We start from the raw sequence: 18,187 nt of genomic DNA, 5'->3' as shown, positions 1-18,187 counted from the left end.
ATTACACCGGCTGGGATGGGGGGGTTGAGCCACCCCTGATCCAGCAAAGCAGCCAAGCGCGGTTGATGGAAATCACAGGAGGTGTGCCTTTGCTTTCAAAAGGACTATTAACATGCTTATGGTTAATCACACAAATAAATCTCACAGTGGCTTAGAGCCAAAGTGAGCAATAAAAGCACCGATCCCCAGGCCTCCCGATGGGAATTGGCCAGGGCCAGGGCCGATGTTCTCACCAAGTTGCTGGGAAGTAATCTGTGTACTCAGCACACAGACACCCAGGGATTTTTGTTCGATGTTGTCCCCCCAAACACCCCCTAAAAGGCTGTTATCTAGGTAGAAACTCGAAACTATCTGCCCATGCCAGCTGGGATGGCAAGGCAGGCGTCCAGAGGACACAGGCAAAGGGGTTGATCTGAGCTGCTTTTTCTCAGGAAAAAGCTTGTGACTGCAGGAGCCATGGAGGATGGATGGATGGGAAAGTGAGCCCTGCTCCTGTTCCTTGGTCTCCTTCAGGGGTTCAGATGTATCAAAAATTAGATATTTAAAGGAATGTGCTTCTCAAGGAGGGAAAAACCTTGAACCTTGAGCTCTGCTGAATGTAGGAAGGCATTTGAAGAGACAACTCAGTGTGCCTGGTGTAAGAGAGATTTGGGGCAGGGGGGGTTTTCAATGGCTTATATTTTGTACAGTCGACACCAGGAAATGCACAGCAGGTGTGTGTACGTCTGAGGGAGACAGGCAGGCTTGTTTCTCATGAAACACCCCAGGGAATTGAGCTATGGCCCCATCCATGTCCTACATTTCATCTGGACATGGTTGTAGCTGAAGGCATTTGGGGCAGGTTGCAAAGTTAACTTTAAGAGACCTGCCTAAAGTAGTGCCCTGTCTCTCTCCTTTTCCCAGAGCGGTCTCCTAGCCCCAGTACCACCGGGCACTGCCTTATACTGTGCAGCTTCAAATAAATCTTTTATAAGTCAAGTCTTTGTGTTCTCTTAGTGCAAAAATCAGCAAAGACAGTAAATGTGAGTTTATGTGTCCCAGGGGACGTGACAGGGAGATGCAGTCCCTGTGAACAGGCAAGCAAAACACAGGGTAGCTGCTTCCTCAGAACTTAGGAAACTTGACTGTTTTCTTACTCCTCTCCCTTGCTCCAAACCTCACCATCAGGGGACTCAAGGCAGGCAAAAGGACTGTGTGCACCGAGTCCATTCTGCTGCTTCCCTCCCCTTAACCTTGTGGAAGGTTACTGGTGACCCTTTGCAGGGAGCTCACCTGCACCCACCTGAATTTCCACACATCTGCAGGGGCTCAATCAACTCCTTGTGATTCATTTTAATCTGGCACAAAGCAGCAGCTTGCTGAAGCCTCATGTGAAACACCCACATACGCTCGCATTATATAATATGAATTTAAGGAGATTAAATTATCCGGTCTGAGGAAACACATGCACGTATGTATGTACACATCTATACAGTCTGGGGGGTGGCTGAGCAGAGCTGAGGGCAAAGCTTCCCCTCAGAAACACTGAAATTGTGCTTTTTAGCACTTAAATAATGGGGCAAATAGTGTGTGCATGCCCATGTACAGACACGTGTATGAAGTGCAGCAGCAGCTGTACGTTCTGCATGTGAAGGAAACAAGAGAAGCGTTTGTGTGCTTGGCTATCCACTTTGTTGGCAAAGTCTGAGCAGCAGCATGGAGCAACAGGTGGAATGCAAATTTTCCCTGCACTAAACTTCACCTGTTAGTGTGCGGCAAGATACTGCTCACTGGGAAAACAAACAGAGGGTAGAACTGTCCCCAAAAGCCCTGAGCATCTCTCAGCAGCCTTGGAGGGCCTGGCCCATCCTGTGTCCAAAAACCTTGCCCTGTAGGCATCTGCCTCAGGGTACAGCCCATTTCTCAGGAGGCTGCACGAGCACCAGCAGCAGATCGATGCACACAGTCAGGGCTCACGCTGGGCTTGGGTTCTGGGGCCCAAAGATGGGCTTTGCCTTCCAGAAGTTTCATGTTGGGAGGGGAAGGCAGGAAATGTGCTTCACCTACAGCTGCCCACGGTGCTTATGCGCTTCCCTGGCAGCAAACGGATTTGCCTCCCTCTCCTCCTGCGCCTTCCAGTCATTGATTCACATTGTTTCGCTAAATATAGCTCGGCCTCGTGAAGCTGGTCGCTCCCTTTACTCTAGCTGGAGGTGTGGGGCACGGAAGGTGCGCCCAGGGCCGGGGCTAGGCGGCCACTGCCGCTCTGGAGCGCTCTGGCTGTGCCCTCGGTCCCCCGCCATCACCACCATGAATGGGGTGATGATTTGGAACCCCCTCCGTGAGACACAGACCAGGACCTGACCCCGGCGCGGGTGATGCTCGGGGTGGTGCCGGTGCTGGGGTAGAGGGGCGGGCCGCACCGCACCTCGGTCCGGGCTGGGACAGCGGGAACGCACCTCTCCTCACCGGGCTGGGGTCTCCACTGCCACCCCCTCGGGGACAGCGGGACACGGGGACACCAGGACACGGGGATGGCGGGACGCGGGCACGCGCACACACCCCCACACCTCCCCCCGCAGGCGGCGCGCGCCGAAGCCATTCATGAAAAAGTTGACGTCAGGCGGGGGGCGGGGTCCTGTCCCAGGCCGCGCCCCCCGGGGCCATTTAAGGCGGCGCGGCGGCGGGCGCGGGGCTCAGAGCGGCGGCGGCGGCGGCGGAGTTGTGGAAGCGGCCCGTCGGTCCAGGGCAGCGCTGCGCATCGTTCCGCCCTGTCCTGCAGCGCCCGTGCCGTGCCTGGGTGCCCCTCCCGCCACCCCGTGCCCGGGGCTGCCTCCGCCGGGACTTCATGTCTGTGCTGTGCCCCCTGCCCTGGTGAGTGGGCACTTCCCGTGGGGGGCGGGCGGGGGGATGACGACTCCGCTGCTGTGGCTGGGGGCTCTTGAAGCGAAGCCGCTGCCTGTCTGCCGGGGCTTCGGCCGTTCCCCTGCCTTCCCCGTCGCGGGGGGAGGCGATGCAGCGTGGGGCCCCGGGGCGGGATTTAGGGAAAGCGGAGGGAAGGCGGCCGGTGGCGGCCGCGCACACGCCGGGCGATAGCGGGATGAGCCGCAATACGGGAACTGCGAACTGTGGGAGCTCACTTCGCTTTCTCGCACTGGAAGCGCCATCGAGGCTGTAAAGCCGGGCTGGAACTGGCGCCACGCTCTCCGCTGGTGTGGAAGTCCCCGAGGTTGTAAAATAAGTCAGCGGGAGCTAAAGAACACCGACACGAATAGTAGAAAAAAAAAATTAAACAAAAACAAAAAACCGAAACCCCTAGCGCTTGCACTTTACTGTGGTTCTTTACTTTCCTTCCCTCGGGGGGCAGAGCTGGAGGAAGCGGAGTTAAAAGCGAAGCGCTGCCGCTGGAGCCTCCCCGGGTGTGCTTGAGTGGGCTCCTGTGGGGAGAGTCAGGGAGGTGCTCCCAGGGCGTTGGATACAGCTCCAGCTTACGAGGTACTGAGCTTTTTCCGCTGCCTTCCAAGGGGGGGCAGGAAGGAAGGGACCAGAAATAGACTGCCTACAGCCTCTGCTGCTCGCTTTGCTTTCCCGATGCTGCTTGAACCTTGCTCAGCCCTCCCGGAGCCCCTCAGATCACTGGAATGCTTGTCTTTTGTTTCTAGCTCTGATTATCTGAGATCCGCTGAAATGACTGAAGTGATGATGAACACCCCAGCTATGGATGAGATCGGGCTAAGCCCCCGCAAGGATGGGCTGTCGTATCAGGTAAGTGCTTTGCTGGCTGCTGAGGCATTAATCCCATGTGGAATTGCCTGGGCTGGACTGTAAATTTGGTCTAATGTACCTCTCTATAGCCTGACCTAATAGCAGGTCTTGCTGTAGTGAGAACTAGTCAACGGACTGGAATGTTTGCTTGGCAGTAGATGGTTGTCTAAAATATAACTCTGTATCAGAGCGGGTTGGCAGAGGACTTGGTTGTTTTTGAAGTGATTGAGCCTCAACTCATTCAGCATTCTGGGGTCTCTGAGGGACAGGGAGAGTGGTTAAAGAAGGATTTACACCATTCACTGGGCTGAGAGGACTCTTGAGACCTTTGTAAGATGGCATACAATTGACCTGCTGAGAGTAGGAGGATGCTGTTTATACGGCATCTACATCTGTTTGATCTGTTTCTGGGTTTTCCTGACTGACGTGCTTTTGAGAGGGTTAACAGTCCTCTGTAAGATACAGTAAGGCCAGAGACAACCTAAATGAGCCTTGAAATGTCATTGGAGATACCAATACCTGAAGGCACGAGCCCCATTCATTCTAAAAGTTCTGAACAATGTAGTTAGCTATTAGCCTCTAAATCAATGGCTGGGATGAAGAGATGGTCTTCAAGTCACTCAAGCCTCAATATGCCTTTCCTTTCCTAGCTTATAGTTAATCAAAGTGCAAGTTATGCATCTTAGCCTGCTGCTTCCATGGTTTCCTACACTTCCAGGAGACTTGTTGATGAGATCTAACACAGATGCTGAATGCTTCCAGATGACCTGCACCTGGTCTGTGCATTGGGTGACTCTTACCGGCAGATCCAGATGCGGGGTTCGTCCTTTGCAGATGTTACACAACCTACACAGAGGCAGTTGCTCTAAGTGTGCATCCAAATGAGGTGTGCTGCTGTATGTTTGCATATTTATGTCTGAAAAATGAGCTACAAGGCAGCAGCAGTGCACTGAAGCATGAAATCAACTGAACTTTGGGCTATGGCTGAGGCCACCAGCAGAAGGCAAAGCCATGTGGAGAAAAAGGGGATGCATTGCTTTTTTTAGTCTGAATTCTGGCTCTGGATAGTGCAAGATGTTTGGTTAATAGCTGTGCGGTGCTTCAGTGCTTGAGTTAGTGGGAAGCAAGTGACCTCTTTCCTCTTTTGCAGTGGGAATGTAGAGGAATGAGAGAGGCTGTTAAATCTGAAGCAATCAGACTTACCTCTGTGGGATGTTAGGCCATCTTTATGGGTCACCTATTGAAGAGGCTTAACCCAGTCTCATCAAAGGCCTCCATTTACCTGTCCAAATTTCCAGTGAGAGGCAGGATCTAGGTGCCCTGCTTGTTCTCATGATTGCTTCAGCAAGATTTTCCCCCAAGTGCTAATGACCTTGATAAGACTGTTTGGGCCAACTGGGGAACAGGCCTGTTTGGTTTTGAGTGGATCATCTGAAGTGGAAGGTGCATGAGTCATAAATGCTGACGACTCATATCTATGCAGGGTTCTTGCATCCTAGATCTCTTCTCTTTGGTGGTCTAGTCACAGGTAACTTTCATCAAATGCCTGCAAGAGCTGGCAACTTCACCTTGATGTGAAACAAACTGATGGCACCAGGAGTTCAGGTGTTGAAATGGAAGGTTCTTATGGTGCTAGGAATGTGTGGGTTGTGTATGAGGTCTGCCTCTCAATCAGGTTCATGTAAAGAGGATTGAAGAGCAGGATCCAGCCTTCCTCCTCTGGCTGCTAGGCTGGGAATGTCACAGTGTAAGTCAAGGCAAGTTGAAAGCATCCTTAAAGGGTTGAAAACTCAAGTGAGAACAGCAAGGGCAAATCTGATGTAAATAGCACCATGGACTCTTTGTTCTGCCTCAGACTTTGGCACTTAGTGCCTCATCTTGCTGATGCTGAGAGTTTGGTACATGGAAAATTGTATGCTAGTCTGAGGGGCTGTAGTGCAATAACTTAAAACCAGACAGGGCTAATGGAGCGTGACTGCTCCTACACTGAGGCTTGTTGTTCTAAGCTGCAACATCTTCCTCCACTCATCTGCAGTGTCAGTGTAACAGCCCTTGACTGGCTACAAGAGGCAAAAAATAGAAAAGTGTAGCCAGAAAAAGGAGAGGCAAGCTTTTAGCTTCAAAAATTTCTCTTGTTCCTTTAGTAGAACTCGTATTTATTTTACTATAGAGATGACCTCAAAGTGAGGTTCAGAATGCCCCTCTTCAGGCTCTGTAGAGCAGGGACTGCCTGGGAGTTGGTCTGTAGGATGCTGTGAGACTGGGAGCTGCTTCTGCCATAGGCAGACATGAAACTGTCTGGACCAGAGGAGGTGGTACAGCAGCTCTGCTAGAACCGTAAAGCACATCAGTATCTGCTGCAGACAGACTTGTTCTACTAACAGTACTGTTTTGTAATATTTTTGCCTTTACTTAGAAGTAAACTGAGGAAACAAATTCTAGTATAAACTTCAGCAATCTGACTCCTCTGTCCTGTGGAGTTCACTGAACTTCAGGGCTCCTGTCTGTCTTGCTGGTTATGAAGGGAACTTGTGTTGTTGTCTTTTTCCTTTTGCTTCCTTCATGCTCATGCCTCTGCTCATACCCTGGACTGTCTGTCAGTCCTAGACATCAGCTGAAGGTGTGCACTCCCCTCACTGGTGAAGCTTCCTGGCCTTTGCTGGGCTGGCCATTACTGCTCTTTAAGCAGTGGTATGAAAACTCAGATTGCAGAAGTAATACCAGTGTTAATTGAGTTGCCTGCACAGGCTTGAGTAATTTGTACAGTTTCATTTGCAAAACATGCTTTCTCAGCATAGGAATGTCTTTTTTCCAGTTAATACACAAAATGCTTGTAAGCTTATGTGCTATTTCAAAACCTTCCTATGTAAGACAGTTCTTATTACTGTATTTGTGACAGCTGCTCTCTGAGCCCCCCCTGAAGATAGGTGAGCCAATAGATTTCAAGGGATGGAGCGGAAGTGAATGGTGAATTTGGGGCATGAGTCTCAGAACAGGGCAGCATAGACAAAACAGAAGATGTGACTGAAGAGATGATGTCATGCTGGGTCTTGTGCCTGCAGTGAGGAGCTATTTCTGGATCTTTAATAGATGTCCCATAATTCCCAAGGGACTTACTAAACAAAAAACTCGTTGAAGTGCAGCTGATGGCTCAAGATGCCCCTGCTACAAACAGATGTGCCTATGGAGGGCTTCATGCACTTCCTGCCTGGCAGTCTCCAGCGAGCCAGGCCTTTTTTGCTGCCAGCCAGAGCTAATGTACTGTTTGCTGTTTTCCAGCCCCTAGAAATACCCATTCTTTGAAGAGCCTCATCAGCACTCTGCCGGCTTGTCCTCTGCTGCTGTCTCGCAGCAGCACGAACAATGCCACTGAAACTGAGGCTGAATTAATCATTTCATGGAGCTGTTGTCAAAACAGTGCCTTGACCTGAATCCTGCCTTGCTTCTTGGAAGTGGAGCGGGGTCTGAGCACAACTGAAAACACGTTAATGCCCGAAGTGTGTGTTTTGAGCAAATTCAGTGTCCTGAGTTGAGTGTGCTACTTCACTGTAGACTGACTGTCTGGCTGACTCGCTGGTCCTCTGGGACTTTAGGCTCCCTTTTAGGAAATTGGCCTGCGGAGGCTGAGCCTGCCTGATGCCATCAGCTGGGGTTTGGTTGTCATGGGGAGCTTGAGCTCTTTAAGTCATGATCGCATCATGCCGGGATCTGTCTGGGTTAATCACAGCCACAGCTAGCTGTGAATCACGTCAGAGTGGCTGAATCTGGGTAAATAGGCTTAACACTCCATCCAGGGTCTATGGCAAAAGCTTGGTGTCATGGAAATCATTTTTGGTGAGTGCAACACCTCTTCACCAGTATTGGGGAGCACCTACTTTCCCAGGGAGCTGTGGTGGTCAGTGCTGAGGGGCTTGAACTGTCTCTGCTGGATCCCTGGATCCTTCCAATTAAGCTGGGGGACCAATGCATTGCTGACCCAAGGGCTGATGGCTCAGTGGAAATTGAACTTCCTCTGTAATTGTCTTGTTTTCTTGTGAGGTGCTTCATGTCTGTGCAGCCTTGATTTGTGCAGGGCAAGTCCTGCACCACAGCTAAGTGCTTGCTGCTGGGGAAGGTCTTGAGACTGGGCTGCAAAAAGGTGGTGATAGCAAGCGTGGTTACTAGACAAGACTGGTAGGCTGAGTCAGTGCTTATTCCAGGGTCTGGGACCTTGAATGAAGACAGAAGCAGGATATGGGATAAACAGATCCAAAACTAATAATGTTTGCAGCTATGCTATGCACAGAAGTGTTCCACTGAAACCCGACCTGAAGACCGCAGCTAATCGGAACACCTCAGTGCGTGTTTTTTCCTCCCTACTTCGATACCTTGTTACTTTGTTGGAAAATTATTAGATGTATGAAGTTTCCTTGACACCGTCCCCCAAGACAGGGCAATGTGTCTGTGGCTGAGGAGTTATGTTTCATCAGCCTGAGTCACGGGCTCCTGTGTGAATACTTCATGGAGCTTGGTTTCGAGTCATGACTACTGCGTGAGTAAATGTATGTATTGTAGCTGGAAAAGTCCTCCAAAGAGGGCACTGAGAGATGGCCTAAATATTTCCTGAAATGAGCTTGTCATACTTCTCAATGGCAGTCAAGTTTTGTTTAAAAACTTAAATAGTGCTTTTGGATTTGGAATATTGGCTTGATACTGCTGAAGAGGCACAAAATTCAGCTTTGTAGTACTGGGAGGGTGAGTGATGTGTACATCAGGGTGTATGCTGTACCTGAAGTGGTATGTCTGCCAGTACAGACTTTTCAGTCTTGTATAGTTCTGCTGCAAAGAAGCAAAGCTTTACCCCAAAACAGTAACTTAATTTGGAAAGATTTCATTGCCTTAGTGTCCCTGTAATACAATTTAAATAGTTTTGAGTCCCATGGGAGGGGAGACAAGCATTTTTACTATGGGTGTTGGTATGGAGTACACATGTGGAAGTTGTTTTGAATTTACAAGTGTCACTTGGATTATGGTAGTGCTGAGCTAATCCTCCTAATTGTCTGACATCTCTCCTGCTTTTGCTGTTTCTCCATCCCTGTGAATGCTGAGAGAGGGTTTGAGCCTCCCTAGGGCAATGAAAACTTTCCATTCTTGTTGCCAAGACTTCATTCAAGGAGAGTAGAGCTAGATCATCTGAAGCAGAGGCAAACATGATCTTCCTAAAATCATTTCAAGTTTTGTTTCAAGTTCTGCTTTTTCCTGCCCATTCTAGCTGCAAGGCAAGAGTTTGGTCAACTTGTATGTGATCTGGATTGGCTCATGAGAAGAGCAGTTCCCCAAACATAATCTGGAGGGACGTGTGAAAACCAGTCTTGCTGTTAGTGATAAGCTTTGTTGAGTAGTGTAAGAAGCAATATACATGTCCTCTGTGGGCTCTAGAGGTGTTGGATGGGTCTCTCCATGGACCAGGAGTTGGGCTTCACCTACACAGGGAGACTCTACAGAAGCGGTTGCAGCCCCTCATGCAGTAGCATGCAAGTGAAAAGGAGGAAAGTACCTTTGAATTGCTGCTAAATTTGATTTTAGACAGCCATCACAACCAGCTGGTAGTTGTCACTTGTCCCCCCCACCAAGTGACCAGGTCAGCCAAGGGAAGGCATCTGCCTCAGCTGCGTGCAAGGTGATGAATGAGAGGGAGAAGCTAACCCGTGTCTGTTTCACTCTTTCGGTGGTGGGGAGGTGCAGAGTCTTCCTCCCACACAGCTGAGCTGAGTAATGTGACTAGAAAGGCTTGAAGGCAGGTTTTGCTGTCCTGGCTCCTGTGCCAGAGAGTACAGAGCTCCCAGGTCAGAGCTGAGCTGCTGTATTCCCAGCATGGACCTTGCTGCAAATTTGGGGAGTTTTTTCTTTCCATTGTCTAAATCTGGAGTGGGACCAGATTAGGCGTATGGCACCAACAAATGTAGCATGACACTGCTGGAGTGGGACAGGAGAGAGCTGATGCTTGCCTACATTTTTTATAAAGAGTGGGGAGGCCGGTTGGGGTAACTTTTCCACCCATCTTTCCCAGATGTATAATTAGGCTTAATCTGCAGCCCTTTTTTTCTCAGGTCCCTGTTCTTGGCCTGCTGTTGCCCTGGCTGTCACATTGAAGGAAATCTGCCTTTCTGTACTTTTTCCATTGACTGTCCACACCCCTTCAGAGGGCAGTTGCAACATCTCCCTTCATGCTGCCTCAACGATTAAAAAGCATGACTTAGTGGAAAAAATCCTGACCTTCTTGGGTTCGGCCTGTCCTGCAGCTGTTTGAGATAAGATTGTGCTAGGAGGTTGTTTTTTTTTTTTATTAAAAAAGCTGCACACCACATTTTGTGGATATTTGTTTGTAAGGAAATGACTACTACTTAGTTTCTGGAAAAAAAATCTGGCAGGCTATTTTCAAAGAAATTGCTCCAATTTGACCTAATGTGCTTAAAATAATAGCAGCCAAAGGTTAGTTTAATTATTATACTGCTATTTTTCTTGCATAGGAGGCTATTTTCATGATATTATCGCTTATGTAACCTCTTGAACCGCACTTTTTTTCCATTGCAACCTTCTAAACCGTGTAATGTCAAGGGTACTTTTTTCCTATCCTGAGTTTAGATAATGAGTTGATGCTTAAGAGCCACTGCCTGTACTTCCAGTAATGCACCATGTGCCTGAAACTGCCTTTGTTTGGCCGAGCAGAAGCCACAAAGTTCCAAGGAACAGCTAGAGTCTCACTTGTGCCAGGAGTGACTAATAGCAGGCAGCTCACACTGCAGTGCCCAGGTTGATGTGACCATGTTCGAGGACCTCACCTGCTCTTGTGCACCTGAAGAGCATGTGGGTGGTGGGTGCTGCAGTGAGAGCTGGACTTCTGCACTGCTGTCCCCGGGGCCTGATGAAGGTGTGCAAACAGCCCCTGATTCATTCCTTGCCTTCTGTTACCTCTCCTGACTTTGCATTAAGTAGCAGCCTGATTGCTGTCTCAGGTTGGCAGTCTGGTTGCCACAAAGCTTCGCGTGCAAGGGAGAAATGAGGCTGTATAGCAGGAGCTGATTATTGCCAAGGAGGCGATGGTGTAGTTAGTAGCTGCTAAATTGAAGAACGAGTTGATAGGCTGTTATTTAGGTTTTTGTGGCTAGGGCATCCCAAGGTGGTGGATACCCACGTGACTGGCACAAGGAGATGATGCTTCATGGTTAATGCTCAGGGCTGCTGGACGGGGAGCCTGTTTTTGTAACTGCAACCACAAAGATCAAAGCAGATCTCGCTCTCAAGCTGAGGCTGAGGCTGGCAGTGCTGCTCCCTGCAAAGATGCTCTTGTGACTCTCTTGAATGCAGAGGGTGTTCAAAGAAAAGTACAGCCACCTGACTTCTCACCCTGTCTGCAACCTCGAGGGGAAAATGCGTTTTGTCATTATCTTCTTTGGGGTGTTTAAATGCAACTGTAATGTGAAATGGACACTGATAAAATTGTTTGAAATAACAGGTGGTAATTGTTTAATCCTCTGGTTACCTCTGAGTAGATCTGATGTGGCAAGGGGCTTTTGTCACCCAGCAGTTCCCTTCTGGAAGAGCTGGGGTTTGTAGCTGTTCCCCTAGTAAGTTACCTATAAGTGACGCAACCTTTTCTGTTCACCTTGCAGTCTAGTCATGCAAAGCTTCTGCTAACGCTGCACTAGCAGTCTTTCCTGTACCCACATTTTGTCTCAGTTCCTAGTGGGATCAAAGTGTGCATCCCACTGGCACTACCAGCAAATATGGGCCTTGGTGCTGCTGCAGTGCATGAGCTTGTGCATCCATATGGCAAGCTGTGGATGGGAGGGGATGGATAAGGTAGTGGTCTGTGTACCTTGAGAGGCTAGAGATAAGGGAGTCCTCCTATTCCTTGCATCAGAAATATGGTACATGACTGCTGGCTATGTCACAGGTACCTCTTTCCTGAAGAAATACGGTCCAGTAGCCAGCCCTTCCATACTATGAGTGTGTCTTCCTGCTGAGTTTCACTTGTGATGTATGGTAGCTGTAGCAAACAGAATACTGCCAAAATTATCTCTAAAATGCAGCTGAGCTTCTGTTTCAGATTGGAACTGTGGCCCTGGAGCAATACCAGACGCAGGCACTTGCTGCAAGGGTCTGGACCACTCTAGCCCTGGGTTGCCATGTGCCTCCTCCTTTCCAGCAGCAGAGCCTGGAGAACAAGCCTGTTCTCATGTGCAGCTCGACCAGCAGCAGGAAATGAGATCTCAGATTCTCTGATCAAGATAGCTCAGTGTGCAAACTTGAGAGCATTAATGCAAAAGCAGGGCTGGGGGAGTGGGGCATTTGGATAAACATCCAAAAGGGCAGACACCTATTTGCTGAGCACTATCCAAGCAAGCGCGTGCTTTGGAAGCCTCTTGGGCAGTGCTCATTTCCATTACTTGGAGACTCGAAAAGGTTATTTATAAGTGCAAGAGTTATTCCCATCACTTGGTGGTTGACTCTGTGTCCAGACTAGTCTGCCCTGAGGACCTGAGTGTCTTGAGCTGGGTTTTGGCTAAGACTGTTCGAATGCAACCCCTCACACAGACTGTTCCTTGGCTCTTTCAGATCTTCCCTGATCCCTCGGACTTCGATCGTTACTGTAAGCTGAAGGACCGCCTGCCCTCGATCGTGGTGGAGCCGACGGAGGGTGACGTGGAGAGCGGTGAGTTGAGATGGCCGCCTGAAGAGTTCCTCGTGCAGGAGGAGGACGAGGAAGAGGAGGAAGAAAACTGTGAAGACGCAAAGAAGGACAACAAGGAGCAATAAATGGCATCTGAGGAAAGGCAAGGGACTGCACCCTTCTGAAGGAAGAGCCACAGTTTTTTTGAAAGTCTTTTTAAAAAAAGACAAGTTCAATTTTGCACCTGCGAGATCTTAGTTTTTTTGTATTCTCTGTATTGAGAACTGAAGCCCTCGGTGTCACCAGACCTCCTGAGGAAGGAAGGAAGTAACGCAGAGAAATGTTTGCTGTTCTCAAGATCATTATCTGTATTTTTCTGAGGCGGAGGCAGCAGTGAAATTCCAAGCACATGGCAAAGGGTGACCACGTGAGGACTGCTGGAGGGGGGAGCTCAGGGAGGGGGAGGAAAGTTGGTGATGGCAGCGTTTGGCTGGGAGCTGCCTCTGGCTAAAAGCATGAGGACAGAGCCGTAATATCTCAGATTTGCCTTTCTTACAGCTTCCATTTTGTGTGTTGGGGGTGGAAGGATGTCCATAGCGAAGCATGGCTAAATGCTCTAGTGACAAGGGGCCTGTAGCTCTCCCCGGTTTGGCACCTCCTAGGGTAAGGTGAGCGTCCGTAGGAGTAGTTTGGTTTCTTGCTCTCGCTGTTGAGCCTGTTTTCCAGCCACTTTTCCCAAAGCTATTTTCTCCCCCTGTTTGCCTTTAGACTCTTACATGCTGAACAGCTGTATTTGCAGGATAATGTTAGGCTGCTGCTTGTCATCTCTCCTGCGATGCCCTAGTTTATCTTGCAGGTGGATAGTGTGAGGTGATGCTAAAGGTGCTTCTGTCTGCAGCAAGAGCTCATGTAGGTTTGAACACCTCAGATTTTTCTCTCCTATTTGCTGAGGCTGCTGTGGTTGGTCTCATGTCATATGGCACCCAAAGGCCAAGGGTGGAGGTTTATGCCTCCTTACCTTGGTGTCCTTGAGGTTGTAGGGTTTCATGTCTCTTAACTTGCTGGTCAGTGGGCTTATGAGGATTGGGGTGGGATTGGGGGGTCTCCTCTGGCTTTGCACTGCAGGGCCTCCTCAGTACAGGACAGGCTGGTAGTGGGGTGTGTTGTGGGGCTGCCAGACCCGGAGATCATCCAAAGACGAAACATCAGATTTAGTGTGGATCATCAGTGGGGTCTTTTGGGAGAGGATTAGTCTGGGTGTCCTGAGACAAGATGCATTTCTGCTTCTTAGCAAGGGTGAAACATTCATGGTTGTTTAATGAAGTGCAGACTGGCGTGTAAAGTCTGTGGTTGTGTCCCCTTCACCATATCCTGCCTCAAGGAGAAGTCATTGTCTCCATTTGAGGAGAAGGCCAGTCTGCTGCCAGACAGGGTAACCTGCTGCTTTCCTGGAAAGGGATGATCTTGCATCTTTGGGGACCAGCTCTGGAGCCAGTGGTCTTGGGATAGGATGAGAACAGTTACCACCTAAACCAAATCTGGGGTCATGGAAGAGAAAAAAATGTCAAGGCCTTAACCAAACTTCCATAACAATCCCAATGCCACCCCCCTTTGCTTATAACTCGTTCCATTTTTAAAATCTATTTGGACATGTGTGTATTTGTATTTTTAATACCTCATGAGTAGTTAAACGCTGGTGGGGTTTGGGAACCGCTTTTAACATATTGGCAGGATTGTTTTAGTCTTGTCTTGCTTGTGTTTTAAACATAATGGCAATAATTTATCAGCTCTGTGTAACTGTTTTTGACAGATCGGAGTTTGGAGATGAGTTAGCACAAAGCAGGAGAAATTCAGTGTTCCTACACTGTGGCTGATCTCTGGTCCAGCCCCACAGACCCAGTTATACATGCTCCCTGCCCATCTTAGTGGATGGCTGATCACTGAATGGTCATGATGTGGTGATACCATTTTCTCTAGTGATGGATTCAGCTGTTGTATCTGTAACACTTGTTCTAGTCTTGCTGTCTTACTGGAATGAGCTTGTACACCTGCATACCAGCCAGTTGTCTTATTTCTAAGTGTTATTCTCTATTGGTCTCTACCATCTGTACCACCAAGTCAAAGCTGTATATCAAAGATATTACTGTGTGGGCAGCAGTGAGATGGCAATCCTTGGACTTCAGACCTGCTGTCTGCCCTAAAGACTTGCATATTTCTGTCTGCATCCTTTTTTTGGAAGTATTGTGTATATTTCTATTTGTTGTTGAACATATCTAAAGAACAAAGCACTCCAGTAAAACTCCTCCTGTTGTATGATATACATTCTATATTTCTGTAATTCTTTTTTGAGCCTCAGGGAGAAGCTAGCATTTTTTTCAAACTACATTTTTGTCACTGTGACAGTTGTAAATAAAGTTTGAAAATGCTTTCCAAACATACTGGCTTTGTTTTTACTGCCCAAGTGGGTTGGGATGGTTAACCTTCCGGATCACAGCCAGTCCTTGTGTTTCAGATCTTAGGTGTGCTGACTTGCAAGGCTAATGCCAATACCTGAAGAGGCTTGTGTCTATCAGCTGAGGCTCTTCTGTGAGCCTGGAGGTGCTGGCATCATGCATGTGGCTGCCCTCAAATCATGCCTTATGGCATTGCAAACCTTAGAGTGAGGGGCAGCATGTTTGCCTTCCACCTTCCTATGGCTGCTTATTGCTGTGGGAAAGGCTGCAGCAAACTGCTGCTCCAGCTTATTCAGTCCTGAAAAAAAATAAATCTGTATTTACATCTGTAATCTACATCTACCCCCTTACCTAACCTTACAGAGCATGAAGTAATGGAGAGTGGAAACTATTCACAGCTGCTGTTAGTCATGTTCCCTGTGCATGCTCTTACCCTGCCTGGAGCAACAAGCACGAAGATGTCTTGCCTCGCTGTGGGATGTTGGGGTCTCAACTGAGCTACCCAGGGCTGTCTGCTTTGGCCACTGCAGGTCTAGAGGTCAACTCTTCTTGAGTACTTGGTTGTATCTTGTCACACACCAATGTCTGTGCTACGGTTTGTGGTGCTGCTGGAGGAAATGGCATTTGAGCGTGATTCTGAACATGTTTGGTCCCAAGGCAGTGCTCAGGGTGTAGAAATCTGACCACACCAGGATTCAGTAATTAAAACTGTGTACTTAATGGGATTAAATTTTCCACTAAAATCAGGTGATAAGAAGCAAACACCCTGGAATATCCATATATTTAAGATACATGGATTGAAGTTCCTGTGATTTGGCAGGTAACGCTCTAATCTTACCTGTACAAACAAGCTCAGCTTGAGGCTAGTGTGTTATGTTTACATGAGACTGGTTTAAATACACTAATGACTATTAGATTTAATGCTTGAACTGAGGGCATGGTCAATGTGAGCCCCACAGTTCAAAGATGAATTGTGTTGGGCTCAACCGTCATGGATGATTTACGCCATGGAAACAAATGCAGTATTGAGGCTTGCCTTTCCGTTTCTTCAGTCAATCTCTAGCTAAGGTGCCTTGATTTCTTCTTTTCCTTGGACATGGAGTTACTTGCCTGGTAGAATCTGCTGCAGCATTTCTAAGGTGAAGTCCTGGTCTGAAATCAGAGAAGATGTTCACTCTTGCCCCAGAACATTTCAGTTTAAAATACAGCACTGGTTAAGGAAACTGCAAATGTATTGAACTTGTCTGCTACTTCCCGTGCTTCACACAAACAGGTTTTTCAGGCTTGTGTCACAAAGGAGCCACTCACTTTGTTTCCTGATGCTTTATGCTATTTTGGGGCCAGACCAGAAGGTCTGGCCTCTCAGTTGGGCTTGCTCTGCCGGGGAGTCTGCTTTGTATCAGCCTGGAGCAGTGCTCGTGGGAAGGGGGCTCTTTCCTGCTCCTTGGCTCCAGCTGTTGTGGTCAACTTGCATCATCAAATGAAAATGGGCTTGCTTCTGAATGGGTGAGCCTGAATCATCCCAAAACATTGATGGGTGGCACAAGGACCTCTCTTTGCACATAGAGCAATATGTCTTCTGGCTCTCATTTGAACTTGAGGTATTTGTCCTCCCCAAAGCTTTGGCCTGTAGTTGAAACTTGTGACACAGCAAGCTGTGCCCTGCTGTCCTGCTTAGTTCAGCCTATATTCACTCTCAAATACTTCATTTTTAGTGTTCACTGTGTACCCACTTCTGCTTGCCTTCATCAAAGCACACAGTCATTTGAAACACACTGTGCAGATGAACTGTTGGCATCTGATTTTGCCTATGTTTGGGTGAAGATGAAAAATTTTTCGCTCTGTGGGAGTGCAAAGATAATTCACCATCAGCACTCCATGTGGGGAACAGCCACCCCTAGGATACAGCTCCCCTTGGTGCAGGTCAAAGTCCTGCTCTGGTGTAAGCACACTCTTTATCATTGCAAGCAACAGGAGAAGCTGAATTGTCTTCCAGATGAGCTGTCTCCTTCCCATTTTAGTCCCTGTAGGAAGATCCCAGCAGCTGAGGACATGGAGTTTCATCCCTGTGATGTTGATCTGCTTTGAGATACCTTGAAGCACAATCAAAACTAAAACAAAATCTCTCAGATCTATTCACCTGGAACACACTAAGGGATGCAAGGAGCAAGAGCCTGTAATGCACATGCTCTGAGCTCTCAAAAAGCAATCCTGGGCACCAAGCAACTCCATGTAAACAAGAGGAATTACTATCCCTGAATTCTTACTTGAGGAGAAAAGCTTTGGGTGTTTAATGGTTCAAGTGGGGCCTTTTCACTTATGCTTGGGCAGGAAGGCAAAGATCTTGGTCTGGACCCAGGAGAAGCACAGCAGAGTTTAATTATGCACCTGCCCAATGCCCCCAGGGTTGGTGGATCTGTGTGGATGGTTGGTGGATCTATGTGGATGCCTCTCTGCCTCCAGCAGCACCTTGCGAGCGCCTGTCCGTGCGTCCTGCTGGGCAAGGCTGTTGCTGCGTGTTTCAGGGTGCCCTGATGAAAAGCTGGATTAAAGGGTAGGTGGGGGCAAGTGGGTGGCACTGTGGCCTGTTTAAGGTTTCTTTGCCTGGGTTTGCTCAGGCAGGGGTGGAACATGCTGGGGCTCCCTGCAGCAGAAGGGCAGCGTGTACAAGTGTGGGGCATCCCCTGAAATGGGAGATGCTCATCAATGGCTCTCCCAGAGGTGGGCAGTGCCAATTGCACAGTGGCATTGGATTTTCAGCCACTTAGGTTAAAAAGGTGTCACTTTTCTACATCTACAGTGGTCATTTACCTGTAGAAAGGGTTGTGCATGCCCAACACCCATGGAGAAACTGAGTGCAGAGGCCTGCTTTACCTGGGAAATGCCTGGACTGGTGATAGTGGTGTGTGTGTGGACATGGTGAGGAGCAGGACTGGAGAGAACAGGAGCTGCTGCCAAGCCGAGGAAGGACACTGTTGGTGGCTGCTGGCTTGGGGTAGGAAGGGGAGGAGGATGGGATGTGGTTGTAAGGTGTGACAGAGGGGAACTGCTCTGCCAAAGGTCCTGTGTGGCTCCATGGTTTCATGGAGGTGGATGAAGGAGTGTGCAGCCAGGACATACACTGGGGCACCCGCTGCCCTCATCAGCTCCCAGCATTTGGTCAGTGCAAGTTCACTTGGAGGAAGGGATGAGCAGGCTGTGCTGATGGCCCCAGCTTGAGCTGAAAGCCTGAGGTAGCAGGCTGGTGCAGTTTGGGTGCCAGAACTGGAAACAGACCAGTTGGGGAAGAGTTTCAGAGCCTGAAAATGTCTTCAAGCACAAGGAGTCATAACTCTTG

The 18,187-nt window shown here is 48.8% G+C and overlaps 1 protein-coding gene across 1 annotated transcript; it reads left to right on the top strand.

Moving 5' to 3' along the window:
- The first annotated feature begins 2,683 nt into the window (after positions 1–2,683).
- LBH (limb bud and heart development) lies at positions 2,684–14,833 on the top strand. The gene is made up of 3 exons (XM_027890789.1): positions 2,684–2,853; positions 3,642–3,744; positions 12,343–14,833. Exons 1-3 carry the CDS (start codon positions 2,828–2,830, stop codon positions 12,541–12,543), a joined length of 330 nt encoding a protein of 109 aa, XP_027746590.1. The 5' UTR covers positions 2,684–2,827; the 3' UTR covers positions 12,544–14,833.
- Positions 14,834–18,187: the final 3,354 nt, after the last annotated feature.

The sequence above is a fragment of the Empidonax traillii genome, unplaced genomic scaffold (genome assembly GCF_003031625.1).
Source record: "Empidonax traillii isolate 1590-97213 ecotype Southwest subspecies unplaced genomic scaffold, ASM303162v1 scaffold297:size655095, whole genome shotgun sequence".
In the NCBI taxonomy this organism is placed as follows: Eukaryota; Metazoa; Chordata; class Aves; order Passeriformes; family Tyrannidae; genus Empidonax; species Empidonax traillii.
The sequence above is the reverse complement of the archived record's forward strand: the minus strand, read 5'-3'. Positions and strand labels throughout refer to the sequence as shown.